The sequence below is a fragment of the Ceratotherium simum genome, chromosome 15 (assembly GCF_057802395.1).
Source record: "Ceratotherium simum simum isolate JZ-2026a chromosome 15, ASM5780239v1, whole genome shotgun sequence".
Taxonomy (NCBI): Eukaryota; Metazoa; Chordata; class Mammalia; order Perissodactyla; family Rhinocerotidae; genus Ceratotherium; species Ceratotherium simum.
In genome coordinates, this window is record NC_141914.1 from 24,942,511 (window position 1) to 24,966,921 (window position 24,411).

General features: G+C 45.9%; 1 protein-coding gene across 1 annotated transcript in view; it reads right to left on the reverse strand.

Moving 5' to 3' along the window:
- The window catches only part of MYLK (myosin light chain kinase), a 264,120-nt gene that overhangs the window by 161,537 nt on the left and 78,172 nt on the right, over positions 1 to 24,411 (reverse strand). Inside the window, exon 2 of the mRNA XM_087439713.1 lies at positions 13,104 to 13,271. Coding sequence (XP_087295839.1) covers positions 13,104 to 13,268 — 165 coding nt within the window. The 5' untranslated portion in view covers positions 13,269 to 13,271. The remainder of the gene's footprint in view (positions 1 to 13,103; positions 13,272 to 24,411) is intronic.

The window sequence follows — 24,411 nt, forward strand, 5'->3', positions numbered from 1 at the left end:
ACAGCCTCAGCCATTTGAGACTATGAATCCTTGAACTGAATGTAGGGACAGTTTCTTGGTCCTCTCTGGTATCTTTTTATCCCAAGTATACCAAAAATCCTGCATCTAGCTAATGTTTGCTGAACTGAATTAACCTGAAAATCACCCAACTCAAGTCAGCCTTCCTGAGTGTCACAATTTCATGTAGCACTGGGGGTCAGCTGGTGGTGGGTATACTAATATATATAATCACTGGGTCTCTACTCCAAAATGTTGTTTAAATTTTGTTTTTATGAAATCATGGAATGTTAGAGCAGGAAGAGACATCAGAGTCATCTGGTCTGACCTCATTTATAGATGAGAAAACTAAAGCCCAGGGGTCAGAGTGAGTTAGAGGCAAGGACCCAAGCACATGACTGCCAGCCCAGCTCTCCCTCTCGTGTCAAGCGCTTGGATGTAAACAAGCCAGCTCGCCACGATAATCAGCATACTGTCAAGCAAAGACGTTTGCAAAGGATGGCGTTTTCAGCATCACCAGGCTGACTGCAGCGCCCCAATGCATTTAAATCCACCCTTGTCAGCTACAACCTAACCAGGCCTTACTGAATACCTCCCATGGGCAGGACACCGTCCTAGATGCTGTGGAGAACACAAAAATGAGTAAGAAATCACCCTCAAGAGGCTCTCATTCTAGGGACAAGCACAGAAATAACCAGAACATAAAACCAAAGATATGTAGTATAAGAAAGCCCCAGTCGATTCCAGAGGGAGGCGACCATTACCGGCAAGGGGAAACAGGACAGGTTCCCTGGTAGAAGTGACATTTGGAAGAGCCCGGGTGGCACTCTCATAGATTTGGGGTCTGGACTCCAGGCAGAAAGATGACAAGTCAGAGGGGCAAAGCCCAGGACCTGCTCAGGGACGGTGGAGACCAGCTCGTCGGGCAGTCGGGAAGAGCCCTGGTCCTGGGGACTCGCCCTACACGGTGGAGAACTCCGAATGCCGGGCAGGGAGCCTGGACTCAAAACCACAGAAGGCTTCTGGGCCGAGAAGAAATGCTCAGAGAAGAACCTCACAGAAGATGAAGCTTGGAAGTGGCTGAGGGAGGAGCACCTGGGAGCCCTGGCAGGTTAGCCCAGCCCCTGGGCAAGATCTCACCCCCGGGAGAGGCCAGCCACTCTTCAGCTCTGCTGCCCACTAGTGGATGGGCAGACTTAACTCAGGGAAGGTGATCAGAAGCCTGGCCTCGTTCTTCCATCTAGTTCTCCCCAAGACCGCTGTGCTCTGGGAGTCACTGGGCCTCCATTCATATATTTCATTCCATTTAATTCTGCATATCTTCTCCCAAGTGCTTAGAAATGGGAGATGGGGTAATTAGCACTTTCTAACCTCTAACAAACCTAGAAGGGCTTTGTACACCATAAAATGCTACACAAAGGTAAGGTATATTATTAAAAATAAGAGGTGATCAGAACATAATACAAAGAAAACTCCAATACCAAGATGTTGGAACTGAATACATAAAACAATAAAATGTTAGAGATAGGAACAACTGTCAAGAGTATTTGGCCCAACTCGCAACCTGATTTGTAGGTCCCAAATACCACAGTCCTCACAAATGACAGTCTAGCCCCCCTTAAACACTTCCAGTTCTAAACTACTAACATAGTACCCGGCTTGTGGTAAAGTGCTCAGTGAACATTAGTTGAATGAATCAGGTCCAAACACTTGAAATTTACCTTATAACGATGCAAGAGATTAAAATTTAGAAAATTCACAGACTGACCAAATAATTTCTCTTTACTGGGCACCTACCAGGAGCTGAGACTAAGGTGCATTAAGATATGTGAAATAAGGAACACAGACTACAATATATAAATCAGAGAATTTCAGATCTCAAAGGACCTTAAGGGTGATCTAAATCGTGATTTTATAAGAAGAAATCTGAGACTTGGGAAGGTTTAGTGGTTTGTTGAAAGTTTGAAGGCAACTTCATAGGAACTGGAATCCAAATCCAGCGCTCTTTCCACAACATGTTATGTTAATCATCTAATTAAATTCTAAATTTTAGAGTGCAGAATATAATCCTCCTAGAATGTGGCAACCAAAAAGAATACAGTGGGCTGGAATGGCTAGAAAAGGCTTCAGAGAAGAGGAAAAGTTTAATTTTCTGCCACCAAAATTGATAATCCATGAGTTGCAAGATCCCTGAAGATGAGGACCATTTTTTATCTTTCCTCATAGTCCCAGTGTCTGAAGCACAGAGGAAACTCAACTCATGTTGGCCAGTTTTTTAAAAAGTAGTGTCTTAATTATTAACTTCATTTAAAGCTGGAAGGAAGTTGCTTATTATAAGGAATGTGAACATCTTGGGTTCTGTAGAAATTGTATCTATGTGAAAAAATCATCCAGACCTTAGTGATATTTCCCATGCCTACGTAGATCCCCACTGACGAATGCCAAACCTGACACTTCATACCTTGTCCCTCGGGCCACTGTGAGCATACAGTTAGAGGAAGAAAAGCCTAATCTGGTCTCTCCATCTCTCGTTGCTCATTTTGCCACACAGCTTAGTTTCCATTTCAAGGCAGACAGTCCAGATAGTTGTAAACAAGTTAAAATAATAGGAACCTAAATTCCTTATTAGTAGGGAGACAGATGTATCTAGATAGCACCAGCCTTCTCTTCCCTGATAGGTAAACTATCACCGCAAAATTTTAAAAATACAGACACTTAAAGAACTTACAATAAAAAAATAATTCTATTTACATGGTTCCCAATCCTCTTCTAATTTTAGGTAGTGAACATGTAGATGTGTTATGTGGCGGTGATCAGACTGTGCACAGTGTCCTTGCTCTACTTCTCTTTTACTTTATAGTATTCACACACATTTCCATTTATGGATGTAGCTCCCAAAAATGACAAGTATGTGATTACGTAATATCTGCCATATTGATGTGTTTGTTTAATTATCTCCTTTTGAGCAAAAACTAGTTCCTTTCTTGTTATTTTAACTAGTGCTCTGAACATCTTTATACCAACTACTTTTTTCCTTCTCCCTTAAGAGTTAAGTTATAGTGTTAAAAGCTGGATTCTTGGCAAAGCATATCAATGGTTCTATTGCCCCATAACATTCTGCCAGTGCGAGCCCCAGGAAGGCTGAACCAGCAATCAGGGCTCCCAGCAAACGAAAAGTTCACCTGTTTCCTCACAGCCCCAACAGTGGACTCTTGGCATATTTTATTGTGCTAGTTTTTCAGGTACATAAATACCTTAAAGGTATTTTAATTTCCATCTGTTTAATTGCTCCCAGGGTTGTATAATGTATTTTGACACAGTGCTACACATTTTTCTACGCCCAGACTTTGTCTATGTTTCTCTCAATGTAAACTGTGTGTATTCATCTTTGACCATTTATCAAATAGAATCTGGACATTGAACTCAAATATACCAAGTCTTTTTACAGGCATTTTTATCATGCTTTTTAGAAATTACAGAAGTAATTCCTGTCTGCTGTTAAAAAACTCAAGCAATAAGAATGTGTATACAGTAAAAGGTAAAAGTTGAGAGTATGAAATGGCCAAAGGTTTCTTTCCCTCTTAACTCTTTCCCCTCCTTGTAATAGTATCACCTTCTTTGACATGACTTTCTGTTCTTCTTATCATTAAACTCTGTAATTCTAGATAATATGCTCTGTGTCCATTTCTTGATTGAAGAATTTAGACAGCACGTAGTGGATTCCCACTATGAACGGCAAGGAGTTTTGCTGACTTACACTGCCTCCCTCTCACCAGTCCTGTTTTGACTTTTAGATCTTCTATGAGACATTTAGGGTAAGGTCACAAACTCAATGCCTACAGAGTCTGGGCAGGAAACACAAGAACAGAAAGTGGGAGGGGCAAGAAATGTTGTGAGGCCCTTCTTGCCCATCTTTTGCTTTCCCACTATTAATACAGACATGGCTAGGGAAAAAGCAAAGTCATAACTGACAACAGATGCTTGCCCTTATGTTGGGAGACAATCAGCAAAGAGGGGGACTACAGCAACCTGGCAAAGATATGCTTAGACACAGGGGGTAGGACCCACTGACCAAGTGTGACCATGTGGAAGCATTGCCAGATCTTATTTTTTGAGAAGAGCCATTCAGAAATGAATTGCATGTGTCAGCTTTCCATTTGTAAATCTTAGCTTGAATTTTTTGAGAACACCACTGGCCACACACAAAAGGTCCGTGTGCCAAACATGGCTGATGAGCTGACCATTTTTTACCTCTGTCATTATGGTTTTAAGTCATATACTCAAACCTCTGTTTTTGATCCATCTATTTTAGATGGTATTCCCTCACTTCCTACTTTGTAAGATGAGGACATTAGTGTCCCTATAGTTTTCTTTTCCTGTCTTAACCTACCTCCACCTTACCATTCACCATTCCTTTACTTTTGGCTCCCCAAGGCTTAAAGAGTTTACTTTCCATTCTGTAACTATAACTAACACTATTGAACTTTGTCTATGGGTTGATTTAAAAAACAGAACAATAATTTTCTTGATAGCAATATTATATTGTGTAAATATTTTCTTCAAACATCTGATGGCTATGAATTAACTGTTCCTGATCTATGATTGAAGAACTAGTTTTCAAATGTAGGTAGCTGGTGTGGGTTTTCCATCCCTTGGCTGTAGTCCTGTCTTCCTGAATGAGGGGCCTCACTGCAAGGTCCATGTACCTGAGTGCATGTCTACCGTCAGGCTTCACTTAGAGGGTTTGGGCGTGGAGCAACTGGATAGACAGCATGTCCATGCACTTCTACTCTGTGGCAAAGTAAAAAAGACTTTCTTCTGAGATACTGGTTAATATCTACACTAGGAGCTTCAGTTTTCTCCATATAGATTTAGTAAACAGTCCTTCCTTTAATCAACCTGATTTCTGCCCTACTGCCCACTCCTAGTCTCCAAATCCTTTAACCTCAACTATATGGCTCTCACTTCTGCTGAAGCCTCACCCCTTATCTATTCTGGTGGATAGCGCTGATACATTCTCCAATAAAATCCCAAGAAAATCGCTCATCCACCAATGTCCCCTCTCCTGTTCTCAGTATAGCTCTGAATTCATTCTCTTTTGAACCTTTTTATGTTCACTGTAATAGCATATTTGGAGTGAGGAGGAGTTAAGTCTGTTCAGTCTGCCACTCTGAACCAGAAACAGCCACCAGCTGCTGACAATTGTAAAGTTTCAGCAATACTTGTCCTATCATTTCCCATTCTGCTCCTTTTCCTTTGAATACTTCAGGATACAAACTGTCTAAATACACCCAGGCAGCCCACCACCAGCCTCCTTGGCATGAGAATTTCTGAGCCACTTGGGACAGACAGCTGTGGAATTTTGGGGAGCACATTCAAGCTTGCTTGGAGACCAAGATTAGCATTCTTCAATGAAAATGGAAGACAAAGATTTTCTCATTAGGAGATTACTTTTTCTTTGAATGAATCTTATGCCCTAAGTAAATTCTCAAGAATTTAATGTCTTATTTCCATTGTGAGTGGAACAACTATTTTCAATATATCTTTGAGCTGTGGGTCACTGGTATATTGGAACAGAATTAAACATAAAAGTGTTCTAGATCAGCTTTGTCTAATAGCAATTTTTGTGATGATAGAAATGTTTAATAATCTGTGCTGCCCTACACAGTAGCTGTTAGCCACATGTAGCTACTGAGCACTAAAAATGCAACTGAATTTTTAATTTTATTTAATTTTAATTAATCTTAATTTAAATTTAAATAGTCACATGTGGCTAGTAGCTATCCTTTTAGACAATGCAGCTCTAGACTTTGAACAATTCATTCTCATAGAGGAAGCAAAAGGTAATAAACAATAACTGATAAAACTGTAAAGTAAGAAAAAGTAAAAATGAGTCATACGTGCAAGTATTATAGGAATTCGGAGGAGGGAGCAATTATGAGTTACAAAGTTCAGGATTAGATCTATGAGGTAGATCTATGTGCTAATGTGAAAAAAAATGACAAAAGATGGTAAGTGAAAAGTGTAAGCTGCAGATCAGTGTATATATGTGGGCCCACTTGGGTATATAAAAGCATTTGCAGTAGATGCTTATATTTGCATAGAACAATTCTGGAACAATACCCAAATTGTTAACAGTGGCTACTTAGGGAGAGTGGAAGTAAGGGTCAAGACAGAAACTTTTTCACGTGATTTGAATATTTGTTTTAAAAATAGTTTAACAATTAAATCATTTCTTTCTTTGTAACAAAGTTATAGGCACTGAGATGATTAATGAATAATACATTTTTAAAAGGCCAAAGTAGTCAACTCTTTCCTGTAGTTATTAGTCATGAATGATCTTATGTGATTATTGGGAATATTCCACATCCTATTACCATTGCTCTTCTGTACTCTAATAAAATGCTTTAAAAAGAAAACATACTTCAGGAAAGTAGTCTGAAGGAGGCAGAATTTAAATCAGACCTTGGGGCTGGATGTGATGGAGAGAAGAAAGGGCATTCTTGATAAAGGCATAGCCTGAGGAAGGGGAGGTAGCAGGGATGTAGGGGTGTGGGTGGGGAACAGTGAGGTCAGGGCGTGGGATGGGGTAAGGGGAGACAGGACCGTATAAGAAGCATGGGACCAAATGCTTACAAACTTGACTGGCCAGAAGTGTAGTCTTAGACCCTACCACCTTGGTTCTTGGGGGAACCAAACATTTATTGAGCACCCATCATGTGGCAGACATTGTGCTATTCCTGGGGCACGAAGATGAATAAGAAACACTTCCTGAGTTCAAGAAACCAGATGAGACATGTGAAAGAGATGGCATCATATAGTGAGAGGAATACAAGATTTGGACCCAAAAGTACTGCCTTCATCACTAACTGACGTAACTTCAGTAAGTTTTGTAATCACTCTGAGCCCCCAGGTTCTTCCTCTATAAAAAGTGGGGATAAAGCTCCCTTACCCTGAGGATAAGATTCCATGCCTGGCCCCAATAGGGCATTGACAAATGCTAGTTCCCTTCCTGTCACACTCTGCCCCCATTCCTAAGCCCAAATCGATAGAGAAGATAAAATACTCTTCTTGTTTACCCTTTCTCTTTACTAAGGTGATACTGGAACAAAGTATCCGCACCGTGTATGTGTGGGCTAAGGTGAGCGGGGCCAGGACTCTGCTGTGTTGGAGGAAGGAACGGACGAGGAGACCGTGCAGAAGAGCTGAGAGTGATCATAAAGGTCTTTCAGGCAGTGCTGAAGAACTTCAGGCCAGGTTCAAGGATAGTAAGCAGGGGGAGGCACAGTCAGATGGGCATTTTAGGAAGATCATTTCAGTAGCAGTAGGAAGAACCAGCTGGAAAGACAGAGTCAGGAAGTAGGAAATCAGTTTTTAAGGCACTCCAAACCTCATCCTAATCTCTTCTAAATTCCTAAAGCACAAACTCTTTATTGAACTACTTCAAGCACCTAATTATACACTGTCATATCCTACTGTTTTATATGCACATGTTTTTCTCCAGAACCACACCATTAGGACTCCTAAGGACAGAAGGCAGACCAGACACTTCCTTCAAATCTCTCAAAGTGGCTGAGAGCTTCTGAGTTAGAAGTGATCTGGGAAGAAGGTATCGGGAGAAGGATACTCACTATTGGCTAAAGTGGATTGAGGAATTATTCGTGCTTTCATGGGTCAGCTCTTCTCATGTTCCCTTCCCCCACCCTCCACCAGTTAAACACAAACATGCCTCGATGAGGCCAAGTCAGCCCTTTACTGTGAAGCCCCTTCAGTAAACACCGAGACCCTCTGTCTGGACAGAAACCTCATTTGGGCTGTACTTCTCAAAAGGCACTAAATTATCAGCTCATTTGATTCACAGCACAGCCAGGGCCTATCACCATGTTTGCTTTTTCTGATAAGAATGAATTCCAGGGCAGAGGGGAAGAAATCTCCAGTAATTTCAGTGTTTTTCCCACCACCTCGCTCCTTTCATACTTGACTCTGTTCGGGGAGGTGGTCCATTGGCACTTTGGCTGCCCGCACAGGCATTAGAACAGCTGGAGGAGTTCCAGTCAGCCCTGGCATTGGTGGGCCTGGCTAGCTATACATGGAGGCCCCCGTGCCTGGGCCCAGCAATGCTCACCGGGCAGTGGCACCTCCAGTGTACTACCCTTCCACCCCAGCTGCATCCTGCATTGTGGGGGTCCTCCTTCTCATGCGGCAGACAACGGAATCCCTCAGCTGAATTACATCTACCTTCCCGGCCCCCAAAGCAAACAGTTTGCCCTTCATCACCCCACTCAGGCCTAGCAATGACTTCTCATGGGAAGAGGCCCACACATGCCTCAGAAGTGGGCCCAGGGCTATTTGGTAGAGAATTCTGGGGTCCTGGGTACCCAGATCATAGAGGATGATGTGGCTCTAATGGGCATAACCTTTAGGCAGACAGACCCCCTGCTCTGAGGCAAGGATATAGCCAGACGAAGGAACAGCGGTTTCTAGAATGTGGGCTCAAGTTGCCTGGGTCTAAAGGTGGTACTGATGAGAAACAGACACAAAATTTTATGAGTTCCTAAAAGTATAATCTCCTCAAGATTTGGGCTGGCAGAGCCAAAAAAAAGGGAGGTAGCTTTGGCCTAACCAGCAGACCCTGATCAAATAGTAGTTGTTCTACAATGACATTAACTCACCACTTAACCCCATATGGGCAACTTCCTCTCATACACCCCAGACCCTGTCGGTTCAAGACAGATGGCCATAGCCAGGGAGGAAGGAATTCTTCTAGAATGTTTTAACTGCAGGGCCACATTCAACTCAAAACAAGGAATTTCCCTCACTGTCGGTAGATTTGGTAAGGGTCAGAAAGAGTTTTTTAGTTCTCCATGCTGTCTTCTCCCCTATTTATTCCCATCATTTAAAGAGAAGTATCTCCACATGCATCTTATTAGGTGGTTATCAGTTAGGAATACTTTTTGTAAAATTTCCTGTGTGGATAACCACAGCCAAAGATCCTATCTGAGAAAGTCTTTAAGCCTCAGGATTTTTGTGTCTTAGCTGATCCTTATGCTCCCTCTACTACTGTACGCCCATCTATGCCCACCCCAACCAATCCTTAGTGTTCTAGCTTGTTGCCTCTTCTTTTAATATGGCTGCCTGACCACCAGGCATCACATCTGCATTTAAAGCAGGAAGCAGTGGAGGAGTGGAATATGAGAGCATCAGCGATGTCTTTTTTGTTTTTTAAATCAGAAAAGCAAGAGCTTTCCCAGAAACTCCATAGCAGACTTTAGCCAGAATGTGTCCACTCTTAGTTGCGAAGGAAGCCTCCACAGTGGCTTCTAAAATAGAAAAGGGCAAAGGCAAAGGGGACTGGTAAGGGGTTATGTGTTTGCTGTCCAAAGTATCTGTCACAAGCAGAAAAGCCCTAATGGACATGATGGACTGAGACAGAGCTGAACATCTCAGAGTCTGGAGCTTCTCAGAAAAAGACGTGAACCACGAGGGGCAGCTGCGGTCCCACCTTAACATCACCCAAGTCTTCTTGATAGAAAGTGGGGCTTTATTGGAGGAAGGGGTTCATTAAGTCCTTGGCCTAAAAATAGGCCTAAAAAGGAAATGGGGGCAGAGCAGGCAACAGTTTTGACCTCTTTCAGGAATAAAAACAGAAAGCACAAGTTTGAACCAACTTCTAATTACCAGCTTCAGAAGGCAGTAGAAACAATCCTTTATAACTTTCCCACATCCGTGGGGTCCACTGTATTTCTATAGTGATGGGCGGGTCCCTGCGCCCCCTTCAGAAGAAGCGAGGACACCCTGGTACCCTCCACACTCAGGCTTTAGGGCTCAAGTTGGTGGTGGCCACTTTAAAGAGAGGACGAAAGCAGGCAGAGCTCCTGAGGGCTGCTACAAGGAAGAGAAGGGTTTCTGATGGCTGGGAGGGGCACCAGCCTGGGCCTAAGAAGGAGCTTGAAGGCTTATTATTTTTTTTTTTTTTTGGTGAGGAAGATTAGCCCTGAGCTAACATCCGATGCCAATCCTCCTCTTTTTTTGCTGAGGAAGATTGGCTCTGGGCTAACATCTGTGCCCATTTTCCTCTACTTTTATATACTGTGGACGCCGCCACAGTATGGCTTGACAAGCGGTGTGTCGGTGCACGCGAACCCGGGCTGCCGAAGTGGAGTGCATGAACTTAATCCCTACGCCACCGGGCCGGCCCCTGAAGGCTTAATTTTTAAAAGTTTCTTACTCATAAGAGATTCTGCAAGAGCCCAGTTACTGGAGAGCTGAGGTCCGAAGGTCACTGTGAAACTGATGCCAGGACTGGTTTGATGCAGAATGAACATCTAGAACAGGACGTCCCAAGACCTAGAAGGGAGGCAGGGTCACGTAGCCATAGCAGAGAAGGCTAACAGGCCCTAGAGGGAGAGAACTACTGACTACGACCAGGGGCTGACTCCGTTTGGAGCTCAGTCTTTTACAACTAGCAACTCCTGCTCAAAGCCCGTGTCCCTCCAGGTTAACACCACCTTATTCTTCCCTTCTCTGAGGGCACCAGGTCAGGAACACCCCCTATCCAACTTCATCTCTGGTATCAAAACAACCAGCTTCCTCATTCTGGAATCATTTGAGGCGGCCCTTCCCTGATGCAAACAGTTCCCTTGTGTCCTTTGCTATAGTGATAATACATGCATGCAGCATGCTAGTTACAGAGTACTTTCTGTGGCAGCCTCTCCCTCTGCGTTTCTCTGCAAGTTCTCAGATGGAGCCAGACACTCCATCTAACATCTCTCTGCAATTGTCTTCCTTCCGTGTCCACTACACACCAGCATGCGGTCAAGGTGTTCTTCAGGGTTAATTCCAGGCAGGTGATAAGTGGTAGCACAGCTCTGCAGGCTAACTTTTAAGGAACACATTCATTTTGACATATAGTCCACATGTAATAGACAAAGTCAACTATTTCATCAATATAAGCAAAGTAAAATTCTCACATAGAGAATGCTATACTTTAAGAATACTGCAGTCAACACAGTGAATGTATTAAATGCCATTGAATGGCATGCACTTTAAGATGGTTAAATTTATATTACGTGAATTTCACCTCATTAAAAACAACACTGTATTACTACACTTTTTAACTTTATGAAGTGCATTTACCATTTTGTTCTTCAACTCATTTTCTTTTCACATCTCTGTAAGCCAGAAATACAGAAACAACTAGTTGTTTCTTCTAAGATAAGGAACCCTAGGTCCATAGAAGGTAGGACCTGCCAACCAGAGGATGACTGTGCAACAAACCACTCCAGTGTGCTAACTCCCGGGCCAGTGTTCCTTCTACGAAGGTTCCAGAACAAATAACTCAAAGGCGTAGCTCCCTCACGACCTCCAAAGTCAGCAAAGGAAGCAAAGCATCATCACGCTATAAGTAAGCCAACTCATCATTTCCTCTCCATGTTTGTCTCAGTTTGAGGCAGGAGTTCATCTCTCACAGGCAGTAGGGCAGGAGGGTGGGTATGAAAATGAGATTAGTTTTGCTAAGCCATTTTTTTAAAGTTAATTTTTAATTTTTAATTTTTTAAGTATAAATTCAGAGTTTTATAATGTATTCACAAAGTTGTGCAACCTTCACATTTCAGAAGATTTTCATCATCCCAAAAAGAAACCCTGTACCCATTAGCAGTCACTCCCTACTCCTCCTCCCCAGCCCCTGGCAACTACTAATCTACTTTCTGTCTCTATAGGTTTGCCTATTCTAGACATTTCGTATACATGGGGTCATTCAATATGTGGCCTTTTGTGTCTGGCTTCTTTCACTTGGCAGAATGTTTTCAGCATTCGTCCATGTCATAGTGTGCATCAGTACTTCATCCCTTTTTAATGGCTGTCTAAGCCACTTCTAAATCCCCAGGGATTCTTCCTGTTGCTTCTTTCCTGCCAACTGTGGGGATGTGGGGATGGGGGGACCATAGTCAGGGCAACAGAAAAGAGCCCTCATCCTGGTAGTGCCCAGAGAGAAGAAACAGACGCCTTCGCAACATCACCAACATTCCCCCACAATCTTCTTCAGGTAGAAGATACAACAAGGATTGTTACGTCACACCCACCAGCAAACAGTCTTAACTAGACAAGCCTGTGCAGAGCACACACTGCAGTGCAGCCCCTGTACACTCTCCAGATGACCATGCAGCCAAACGTGCCACTTAAACAAAGGCAAGGCCCAGTGCCACCCAAGAAGAGTGATGCACTCGACCTCCTCCTTCCACAAGCTTTCAGGGGCCTGCTCTTACACTGTAGATTCATAGTGCAGCCTACGAACTCCTCAGCGCCTCTGTTGTCTTTTGCTCAGATCAAAGCCTTTTAGCTTCTAAAGCTCTTCCTGGGGTAGCTCCTCCACGTTTAATCCCAGCACAAATATTACTTGCAAATCTCCCTGTTTTCCACATGCATCTCCACATCAGGTTGATGTGACTTCCTGGTGGCCTGAGCCAGCCGGTTACGAAGTCTCTCCAATTGGGCATAACCTCAGATAGTCTTACAGCTCTTCTTCAATGTTCTGATCTTCCTCTTTTTAGTACAAGGTGGACAAGGAATTATCCTGCCCATTTGCAGAAGAAGAAATGGAGGCCCAGTAAGGGCAAGAGACCAGTATTCATTAGCAAAAGGCTACAGAACTGAAAAGGGGTCCTGTCTCCCATCCCACTGCTCTGGATGTACCAGGTGGATACACAGAGGGTCAGTTAACTAAACATTCCTTCAGGGAGGAAGAGGAAAATTACAGTCAGTTCTCAATCGTCCAGATTTGAGGGCACATATTGAAACCCAAGCTGTAGGTTCCCTGCCACCAGCCTATGTCTTCTCCTATAGTCAAGTAGCACACACTCAAAACACGACCTAAATTAACAGCAAAACAGCTCAGTGTCCCTTCCCATCCCCCGCAAGTTCTCCAACACAGACCAAAGTCAACCAAAAACAAAAGAAATAGGGAAAATTGGTATATATTCCCTTTATATGTGGGTCCAAAAGAAAACCAGGCCTTCTGCCAGATCCAGCCTGCTGAAGAGAAGGCTCAAGGAGTGACGACCCCCGCCCCATCTCCCCCAAGCCTCCCATCCAGCCACGCTTCTTACCCTCCCTTCGAACTTGGCAGTGGCTCCTCCTTTGATGCAGAGGTTCCGAGGGGGCAAAATGAAAGCAGGGGCCTCGGTCAGAGGCATGGAGCCGACTCTTGAGTGATCCGCACTGAGGGAGGTTTTGGAAACGTGTGTTGAGGCAGCCAGCTTCACATCCCCCATGGTCTGCAAACAGGAAGGAAGGCCAGGTCAGATGAGACAGAGTACAGCCCTGCCTCCCTGCAGGCAGCAGTGTGCCCTGTGTGCTGGGGTGGCCCCGGTGCTGTGAGTTTTACGGGGAGCCCCGTTAGGTCAGGATCCACCTGGAGCTCCTCTCTGGGAACAAGAGGCTCTGTGTCTCCCACAAAAGGCTGCCGGGGCGAGGCCTTGCCTGCCCCAGATGCCAGCTCCCAAGACCACACCCTGCCCTCCCCAAAACTCCATGGAGAACTTTTAGGAAAGGGGCAGCTGGGGCAAGAACAGAGAAACCAGAGGGTTCTCAGAGTTTTTACAATGGGTATCTAGAATCGGTACTTAATAGTCACCGACCCTTCAGAATCAACATCAACACTAGGTACCGATGGTAGAAAGTAAAAGCTGCTTTTGCATGAACTGCAAGAGCTCAGAGGCTAAAGAAAAATGGGATGCATCTCCAAGAAAGGAAAGAGTTTGGGGTTAGTACAGCAAGGATCCTGGGTGAGGTGAGGTGAGAGCGTGTGGGTGAATGAAGGGAAGGAAGCAAGGCCAGGGAGGACATCCCACTTCTGGGGACGAGACTGTGAAAAGCCCCTAAGTCATAGAAGGTCAGAGAAGGGAGCATTTCAAGATTATCCAGGCCAACTCCTCCATTTAAAACTGAGGCCCCGGAGAGGGTAAGTCACTCACCCAAAGAGACAAGCAAGTGATGGCATCCCTGGCAAGAATCCCTCAGGTTCCTGACTCCTGGTCCAGGGCCCCATTGAGACTAGACAAGATGGCGATGGGGACAGGAATGGTTGGCTAGAACAAAGGGACTTCCTTAGGATTGATTCCAGAAGTGGGATTAGTAATAGGGACGAATCTGAGTCCTAGGTCCAAGCTACAGAAACTGACTCTGGCTCTCATAAATGGAGAAGGGTCCCGTTAGAAAGATGGGGGTGGGAGGGAGCACTCCAAATCCACTGGAAAGGCTAAAGAACCAGGCTGGGAAAACAGGCAGCAGGCAAGAGAAGCTGGGTGGTCAGATCCCAGCCAAGGTCACTGGACACCCACGGCCACCACCTGGAATACATCCTAAGTACCCCCGCTCTGGGTTCCTTGTACAGGTGGAAGCCTCACCAGGCTGGAATGGCTCCAGGCTGGGGACCACATCTCACTCTCCATGGAATCCATGGTGCCATGCCTATTGCAGGCATGTGACAAACATCTACTAAACCGAAGAGGAACAGTATTCCTAGCTTTTATTTTTCTGTTCACTTTCTTGGGATCTTCAGTTATACACTTAACTCTCATCCTGTGAGCTGGGTAAGTTGACACAAGTGAGTAGTGGTGTCTGGGGCATGTAATTAGTTTATTTAAATTTAATAATATCTAACAAAAATAAAATGGAGATATATTTTGAAGTTCAAGTTAAAGTAACAAAGATCTAGATTTGTTTATAACAGGCCATGTTCCCTGCTTGACAAATCCAGCTTTCTCTTTCACTGATAAGGTATTAGCTTTGCAAACACAATCCTTTCCAAATGATAAGCCTCACAGGTTCACTGCAATAGGTAACAAATAAAAGTGACGCTTAGGTAGCACTTACTGTATGCCAGAAACTGTTCTAAGCACTGTATAAATAATAGCTCATCTGTTCCTCACAACACCATGTGACAGATAATCTCATCATCCCCATTTTATGGATTAGAAACCGAGGTGCAATGAGATTAAGAAACTTGCCCAAGGTCATGGCATTGAGTAGGGGGCAGAACTGGCATTCGAACCCAGGCATCTGGTGCCAGGGTCCCTATTCTTAACCACTGGGCCCTCTTGCCTCCCGTAAGCAGTCAGAGTTGGCTGGTGGGTAGGGGGTCTGAGGTTGGGGTAACAAGGAGAAAGTTGAGAGCTGCTATCACATACATATAAAATTAAGATTTTCTGTATGCCAAACATACCACCGACAACATTAAAAGATGGATGATAACCTGTGATAAAATGTTTGCAACGAAAACAAAGGACTAGAACACTTTACATATAAGAAGAAAACAGCCAGATAGATCACTGGGCAGAGGCTATGACTTGGATGGTTCACAGAAGACAGAAAAATGATCACTAAACAAATGGACACTGCCTAGCCTCAGTAAGAATCTAAGAGTGCAAATTAAAAACAAGCTATTATCAGGCCAGCCCCATGGCTTAGCGGTTAAGTGCGTGTGCTCTGCTACTGGTGGCCCGGGGTTCGGATCCCGGGCGTGTACCGATGCACCACTTGTCCGGCCATGCTGAGGCGGCGTCCCACATACAACAACTAGAAGGATGTGCAACTATGACATACAACTATCTACTGGGGCTTTGGGGAGAAAAAGGGAAAAAAAAGGAGGAGAGTTGGGAATAGATGTTAGCTCAGGGCCGGTCTTCAGTGAAAAGAGGAGGATTGGCATGGATGTTAGCTCATGGCTGATCTTCCTCACACACACACACAAAAAAACCCCAAGCTATTATCTTAAAAAAACTAACCAAAATCACATTTAAAAAGAAAGATAACATACAATGCTGGTGAGACTGTGGTGAGGTGGGCACACCCATACCCTGCTAGGGGGATATAAACTGGTACAATCTTTCTGGAAAGTGATTTGGCAAAAAGATTCTGAACAAAATGTCCATCTCTTTCCCCAGTAATCCTACATTTAGAAATGTATTATTGGGAAAGAATCAGAGATGCAGCCCAAAATTTATATAGAAGAATGCTAATCACATCACTTATAGCAAAAGAAATAGAAAAATAGTCCAGTTAAATAGAAATAGAAAAAATACCCCCATATCTAACAGTGCTAATTGGTTAAAGACAGTAAAATATCAGGCAGTTATATGAGTGTATATATTTACAAGGAAAATAATGATAGGAATTTAATGATATAGAAATTTTAAACTAAAAATAAGTTTTGTTATGGAAAATTGCAAACATACAGAAAAGTAGAAAGAATGATAAAATGAGCACCTCAAATACCCGCCACTTAGATTCAATAATTAACGTTTTGCTATATTTATATCATTGTGTTTATGTGTGTGTTTTCAGAAGCATTTCAAAGTAATTGTGATATAATTTTAATGGCAAGAATCAGGATGTATTCATTCACTCAATTCAAATATATAGATTCAGCATGTACCTAATGTGCCAAGCTAGCTGCAAGGGATACCGCAGTGAACAATTACATGTGAGTGGGGCGAGTGTAGTAACATGAGGATAGGGAAGGAATGGGGGCAGAGCTGCCTGCAGAGCTACCCAGGACCATAGCCCAGGAGGACACCGCTCCCTCTGCCCTCCTCCACTGCCACCGAGGTGAGGTGCAGCCAGCAGTGGGGGTGGGGAGGAGGTGGGGGCAGGTATCACAAGGGTCAGACCCTGCCACCAATCCAGGGGCACTGCTACTTTCCAGCGGTGGGCTGAGCAAAGGACTTCAACTCTCTTGGCCTCAGTTTCCTTTTCTGTAAAATGGGAATGAGAGTATCAACCTCACAAGGCTGAAGGGAGGATGTGAATGAGAGTGTATATAAAACACAATGTGCAGCATAACAGGCAGTCAATACACGGTAGCTGTCAACATCCTCATCATCATCCAGCTGCTGAAGGGAAATCAGTTTCCTCGCCCTGAGGACAGACCCTTTTCACTGAGGACAGACCCTTTTCACCAAGGACAACAAGGTGCCCAGGCCAGCATGATTATCCTCAGGGCAAGGGCATCTGAGTGGGATTACTGTATAACAGCCGTAGGAGGCAGATGGAAGTTGGGGACAAGGTGGGGAAGGAGGGCCTGAGGCTCACAGGCAGGCTCCCGCAGCACTGTCGTGTCCATTCCAGCAGCCCATTTAATGGGCAAGGTGTGTGCCCCCGACATCGTGCTGGGCACTAATCTCACTGGGTCCCCACAGTCCTGCAAGGCAGGTCTGATTATGCTCCTTTCACAAATGAGGACATCGAGGCTCAGAAAGCCAACTACACTTGCCCAAGGTCACACGACTAAGAAGTGGAAAGCAAACCAGAGTCTGATCGCAGTCATATCCTGTGGGCTTCCTGGAGGCCCCATGACCCAGACGAGGGTTTCCTGCTATCCCCGGTAAAGGGAGAGGCAATAGGCAGAGGCTTGGGAGTTGCACAGAGGAAGGGGGGAAAGGATGCGCCTCCCCTCTGCTCCCCGGCCTGGCTTGGGAAGACACGAGACTCTTCCACCTCTGCTTTCCGGGGAGCTGGACACTAGGAGTGGTGACATCAGGCTCAGGACCCTCTCTACAAATCCTCTTGATCCAAGACCCTCTGAGGTCCATCTAAATCTCCTGAAGGCCCCAGATGCTAACATCAAAAGGAACATGCTTGGCCTCAAGAACACAGAAGACAGAAGTCATCCGTCCATAGGAGGGGTCTGGCTTCACCTTAGACAAGGAACAGGCAAGTCCATACAGCCAGGAGACATCCAGTCCCCTGTGAGGCGGTGGAGGTGGGGGACAGTTACTTAACTATCACGCGGGCAGGACCAGCGCCCAGGCCGGCCAGCACACCAAACATCTCTGCTCAGCCCATCGCCCCGCCCACTGCCATCAGCAGTATAAACAGATTCCATCCACACTGCCAATTAATGGTTAGTGACATACTTGGAATGCTCTATCAAAAAAATAATAATAATAAATCAAACCAAACCCTCCTTGTTCCCTTCTAATCCCTTGTCCAGCCGGTGACCACATTCCAATCGAGAACACCAGAGGGCCTGGATAAATTCTGCAATAAATTTTCTATCGGCAGAGCAGTGCTCAGTGGCTGGAATAAAACACACACCCCCGCTAGGGGGTTTCATTCAATACCAGTGAACCCTAGATCAAAGGACAGAGAAGTAAAAAGAGAAGGAATGGAGGAGAGGGGTCAAAAAGCACTCGTCTGAGGGCTGGAAGCAGCACCCCCCCACCCCACGATGTTTGGGCCAAGCTCACTTCCAAATAAGGTTTTCATAAGTAACAGAATTTATTAATCATTCAAAGCAGCACTGAGTTAATTAGACATTAATTTGATCAAAAGCACTTTAAATTGTCTCTTGAACCCAGAAAGGAACACTTTCAACTACGGCCAAAAGAGAGTGCAACTCTGAGGCAAAAAGACTCAGAAGAAAGTTAAAAATCAAGTTATATGGCAGAACAAGTTTAGAGAAACCAGTTGTCTCCCTCCCTACCCAACATGCATACATTTAAAATGATCATCGTCTTTGAGCACCTGGTCAGGCAGCAGCGCATCCTGGCGATACCATACCTTCCCTATAGGGAAGAGCTCCCTGGCAGTCAGCAGCGAACCCACACGTCCAGCAGCGAAACCGCCCAGGTGCAAATAGCCCAGACAGTGACAGCTCCACTCTCCCCACCTTAATCCTCTCTCAGCAGTGGACTCAAATCCTGACAAATTCCCTAATCGTTCCTAATCCAGGCGCGGGCTGCTCCTCGGCTATGGGCTGTGCCACGCTGACTTGCTGTGACCCACGGGAGCAAACAGTGGGGCAGGGCCACACACCAGAGAATGGACACGCCTTACCGTGGCCTCCTCCCCGGGCAGCTCTCCCACGAGTCGGGACGCCTGGGCAGCCACGCTTTGCCACTGTGCTGCAGAGATTCCTGTCCAAGGTCCGTCAGAGAAGGAAGACAGTGAAGGAGAGCCAGGGGCGCTGCAGAGCCCAGAGCCAGACTGAGAAAGTTAAGGGGCGTTTGTCTGACTCTGCTCACAGATGTTGCAACTTGCCTTCGCCCGGCGGCCAACTTCACCCGGTCAGGGAGATCTGTTGTTCTAATTCGCCCAGCCGAGGTGACCTTTGAAACCTCTGGCTGCCAGCTGCAGAGGCTCTCAATGGAGTCCCGGGGAAACCAGGGGTGGAAGCTCACAGGTTTTGACTTGTTCAGAGCTGCAGATTCCAATCTGAATGGGCAGCAAAGGGAGGATGCTGTTGAGTGTAGAGCTGAGCCCTTGGAGGGGCTGGGCACACCCGCAACTCCACATCTGGCCTGGAATGGCACTCACCCCTTGGCACATCTGGCCTGGGATTACCACCCAGGGCTCATGGGACACTTGCTTCCTGAGACCCAGCTCCCTCCTCAAGCTGAAGAAGCCTGTTTATGATCTCTGGAGTGGGAACAAGCCCAGACAGCAGATGGATGGGGAACTCCGGGGCTGCAATTGTCTTAAGGAATCTGGACTGCGATTTGAACCAGGCTCCATAGACTGTGTTCACATTGCCAACAGGACTTAGCAGCGCTGCTGCTGACCCCTAGGGAGCGTCAAGAGCGGTACTTGGTGTGTACCTCTAAAAAATGATAGCAAGGTGATGCCCAGACCAGTCCCTCTCCTCCAGGGGAGAGAAGGTATTTCCACAGCTCCAAAGGAATCTCTCATCCTATGCAACTCACGCCTTGGAACAGACTGCGGATGTCTGGATCAGGAATGACATGAATTTAAGCCTGTCCATCGGCTCATGTCTGATTCCTGAGTAACTAGTATTCTCGGAACACCCAGCTGCCCTCTACCATTTAGCTCAGCAGCTCTCAAACATTTTGGTCTCAGGGTCCCTTTATGCTCCCAAAAATTATTGAGGGTCCCAAAGAACTTTTGTTTGGGAGTTATTGCTGTCAATATTTACTGTATTAGAAGTTAAAATTAAGAAATATTAATTCATTCAAAAACATCAATAACAAGCCCATTATGTGTTAACATAAATGACACTTTTGAAAGAAAAATATATCTTCCAAAACAAAAACAAGTTTAGTAAGACGAGTTGTTCATTTCTGCAAATTTCCTTAATGCCTGGCTTAAAAGAAGACAGCTTGATTTTCCTATCGGCTTCTGCATCCAGTCTGTTGTGACATCACAGTATTTGTGACGGCTGGAAAAGTCCACTGTACGCTGGAGAGAGAAGGCGAGTGAAAAAGGCAAATGACATTTTATTACAAAAATGATTTGGAGCTCATGGGCCCTGAATGAGTCTCAGGGATCCCAAGGGTCCCCAGGGCACACTTTGAGACCCATTGCTTTAACCTGTCCCCCAACTCTCCCTGTCACCATCTGCTCTCACTTCTGTCCTTCTTAAAACACACACATGGAAAGGGAAAAGTGGTTTTATAGGAGTCGTGGTGTGCAGCTTTGAGGGACGGGTGAGGAAGGGGGTGAATCAATACTTAATTTGATTCCATCTTTTTTTCCAAAGAGAATGGCTGAACAAATGTGGACCAGAGAGATTTGAAGCCTGAGAAAGACACTGATGAAGAGAACAACTTTAAGTCAATTAAGTCCTTGGCTAAGACTGAATATACTCCCTGGATTCTGAAAGACCTTGCACACGGTAGACATTCGAATATTTTATGGCTAATAAAGGAAGAAATGAATCCAAAAAACAATGCTGTTCACCACTGAGGAATGGAGATGAATCTGGATCTAAGTCTTCCTAGACCTAGGAGGTCTCTGGTGGTGGGCAACAGGACTGGAAAGTCATTTTGAATTGGACAGAACCTAGGACGATGATTTGGACAAAAATGTGGAAGGTGTGTCTATCAAACCCATGGGTTACACTGAGCAAATAAGAACAGCTAACATGTTGGATGTTAAATACAACCCTGAAAGATCAGCACCACGAACCAGAGCCTGAGACAACATTTAAAAGAACAGTTTTTAAATTCCCATACTTAGGCTCAAAAACAAAAACAAAACAACTGCCAAGTACACATGGCTGATTACAAACACTCAACACAGACTTCTGGCTCCACCGAGGTTAGGCCAGGTCCCATGTTAGGAGTGCACATCAAACCTCTTATCTTGTCCTCGTCCCACACATCAGAGTTGGCAGCTATGAGGTTGCGTGGTTGTTTGATTCACATCTGTCTCCCCCACCAGAACACAAGCTCCACCAGGTCATAGGTCCTGTGTACTTCGCTCACTACTGTATCCCCAATGCCTAGAATACTGGTGAGCACAAAGTAAGTTCTCAATAAATACTCGTGGAATACATGAATGGATAGAATTTTAGGCTAAAAAAAAAACATAAAAAATCACTGCCAAACTATGATGCCATTTAATTTTGTTGTATAGGAAATCCAGTAAATGTCAGAGAGAGGACGCAGGGAAAGGAGTGGGTGAACCCCTCTTGGGCCTATAGGTATTTGGTTCCAGATATATGGCGCCAGCCTGGCTCTAGACCTGGCATGTAACTTGTGCATCGTTTCTACTCTTAGCTTCTCAGTCTTCCTGTGTGTGCAATGGGCACAATCACATCCTGCCCTGGGTATGCTCTCTGGGTTTCCTGCTGGCATCCCTGAGCAACTCAGATCCAGGTCCCTGGGTTCTCAAGTGAAATCACGCAAAGCCAGCCCACTCTGTCCCCAACAGCTGAGTTCCTCCCTGAGCCACCAGACAGCCTCTCCCTCCCCATGGCTTCCTGGGCCTTTCCTCTTAGAAAACACATTAAAGGAGGGGCTGGACTCCTGCAGGCAGAGGAGCGCCCACGTCAGCCAGGCCACATCAGCAGAGCAGCAGACCACGGGTGGGAAGAGGACGCGCGCTCAGCAACACTACCCTAAGTGCCCACATCTTGGCCAGAAAGTTATTTTTAAATCTTCTTAAAAGGGGACACACACACACAGATCAAATCAAATAAACACACCCGCCAACCGCATACACAGTGTGAACGAGTGAGGCCTGGTCTCCCACAGCTGCTCTCTTCCTGTTGGGATTCTTGCTTAATTTGGGATTTAATAAAAACAGGCTGAGAGAAGCTTTCTGCAATAAAAGTCACATGCAAAAAGAAATCAAAGCCAGAACCAGAAATCCTGGTTATAACCAAATTAGCAAAATGCACATTCCTATCCCAGTCTAGCAACAATCCCAAAGTTCGCTAACTCCATTATCAGGTATCATCGCTACAGGAGTAAGTTTGGGGTCACAAGCATCCTTATCCAACCATCCCCTTCTCAAACACCATGCCTTGTCCCTCCATTCCACCAAGCCGTACCAATTGTGCCCAGTTTTTTAAAGCCCATGAGATGAGCACTGTGAGTCCTCAGGGAGGGGCAGCCCCCCCACCCTCGGCCCATGGGACCCCAGGAAATCAACTCAGGGAACGGGAACAGAGCTCATGGCTTCCATCCCCAGGATGCCCTGTGGTGGGGAATAGACTGCTCTGCAGTCAGATGTTGTGTTCTCCATGGCTAAACTGCGTGGCCCAAGGCAAGTGACACCCTCTGAAAGTCTTAGTTTACTCATCTGTAAAATGGGGCTACCACTAATACCTCCGTACCTGCAGGGCTGCTAGGAGGGTCAGCAAGGTGTATGAAAAGCAGCCCCAGCCCAGTCTCTGGCACAGAATAAGTGCTCAATTCATGGTGGCTGCTCTTGTTAACATGGTTGTTGTTGTTGTTTTAAGATTTCTGTCAGAAGCTCAGAGGATAGAAGCAGCCTTGGCCCAGGAGGGAGCCACAGGAGAAACTGGGAGACGGCACCAGAGGATAAAGTAGCACGGGAGAGAGTCAATGACTCTGGTGCTCACTGTGGTTGCACCCTAGCCAGCCGTGTGACCTTAAGCAAGTCACTTCCCTTCTGTGGTCCTTTCTATGTGGCCTGAAGGGCCTCTCTGGACCCTTCCTGCCCTAGTGCACCTGTGTCTTTAGGACTACTGCCAGCGCTCCACAGGACACCTGGGCAGGTAGGAAAGGCTCCAGCAGGGGAAGCCAAGCCCAGAGCAGGGACAAGATGCTGCGGAACACCAGGAGAGGAGGAAAGAAGAGACTTCTGCTCTGCACCCAGCATGCAGAGCTTCACAGGCCAGGCAGCAGAATCAAGCAGGCACATCTGGTCCTCGAGGCACACCTGCCAGACACCAGCACAGGCCGCGAAGACTGAGGACTGGGCTAGGAACGGGCACCTATGCAGTTATTCTGGCTTCTCAGCCTCTGGCCAGCTCCCAGGTCAAGACTCTGATTTGATGGGGTCTGTCCAGAGAGAGGCTGGGGCTGAAGGAGCTGACGGGAAACCCCAGGAAAAAGAGGAGCAAAAGAGAGAACCAATAATAGCTACTATTTAGTGAGCACCAATTATGTGTCAGCCACCTTAAGTAAGTACTTAAGGTGACTTGCATCATTTAATCCCTTAGCAGAGTGGCAAATATTAACAGCAAAATTAATGGGGCAGGGCATTAGGGAGTATCATTCACTCATAAAGTAAATGGGATATATTCCTTTTTTTCTACTACTTCATTCTTCCTCTTCCTCTTCCAACGTAACAAACATTTAGTAATTTGTGTTATTCTGAAACAGGAGTCTTGGGCAGAGGGGAGCAAGTGGGAGGCTAGTGAGTGGGTCTGGGTAGCCCACAGCAGTGTGAGCTGTTGGTGTTGTAGTGTCAGAGGGTGAGGGGAGGGGAGGAAGGGGAGGGAGAGGGAGTAAAGAGAAGGGTCACCACTCTGTGCCATGACTCTGCCCTGCCTCTCCTCTCCTGGTCTTTAGAGCAGCCTAGGAAAGCTTCAGAAAGGAAGGCCCAGGAAGGACGTGAACCTCATGATTCTGCTGATCACACTGCTCCCTGGAGGAGGCTCTGAGCAGCTTCTCTAGCTCCAGATTGGCATGTTCCATCCCTTCTTTCTGAGCTGCCTGAAGCACACGCTGCCCCTCAGCCCTCTGCAGGGAGCTGGCCTTCCGGTGACGATCTGAAGGGATAAGCCCAGGGGATCCTGTGCTGGGAGAGACCCTAGATTCTGAGAACTCAGATGCAGGCAAACTGTGAGCAAAGCTCGCCCAGGCCTGGCTGCTGAATGTGGCCCCCGCTCCTCTCCACACCGTTTAGGGGAGATGCCAGTATCCCATGACCTGTTTCTCCCGGGAAAACATTAGCTCTGTGGCTGGACCAGTGTCTGGCTGATTCGAGGAGGACACTCCTGTGGGAGTCCTGCTTTTCCTCGTGAGAGCCTCAGGTATTGGGCTGGACCGGTGTCTCCTAAGGAAAGGGGAAGCAGGAAGCACTGTTGACGGGTGGGGCTGCAGAGATGTGGAACCCTGACAAGAATCACGGCTGAGTTTGAAGACTGTCTCCAGCCACAAGCGCTCACAGCTCCTGCTGGACCTCCCGGGCCTGAGGCAG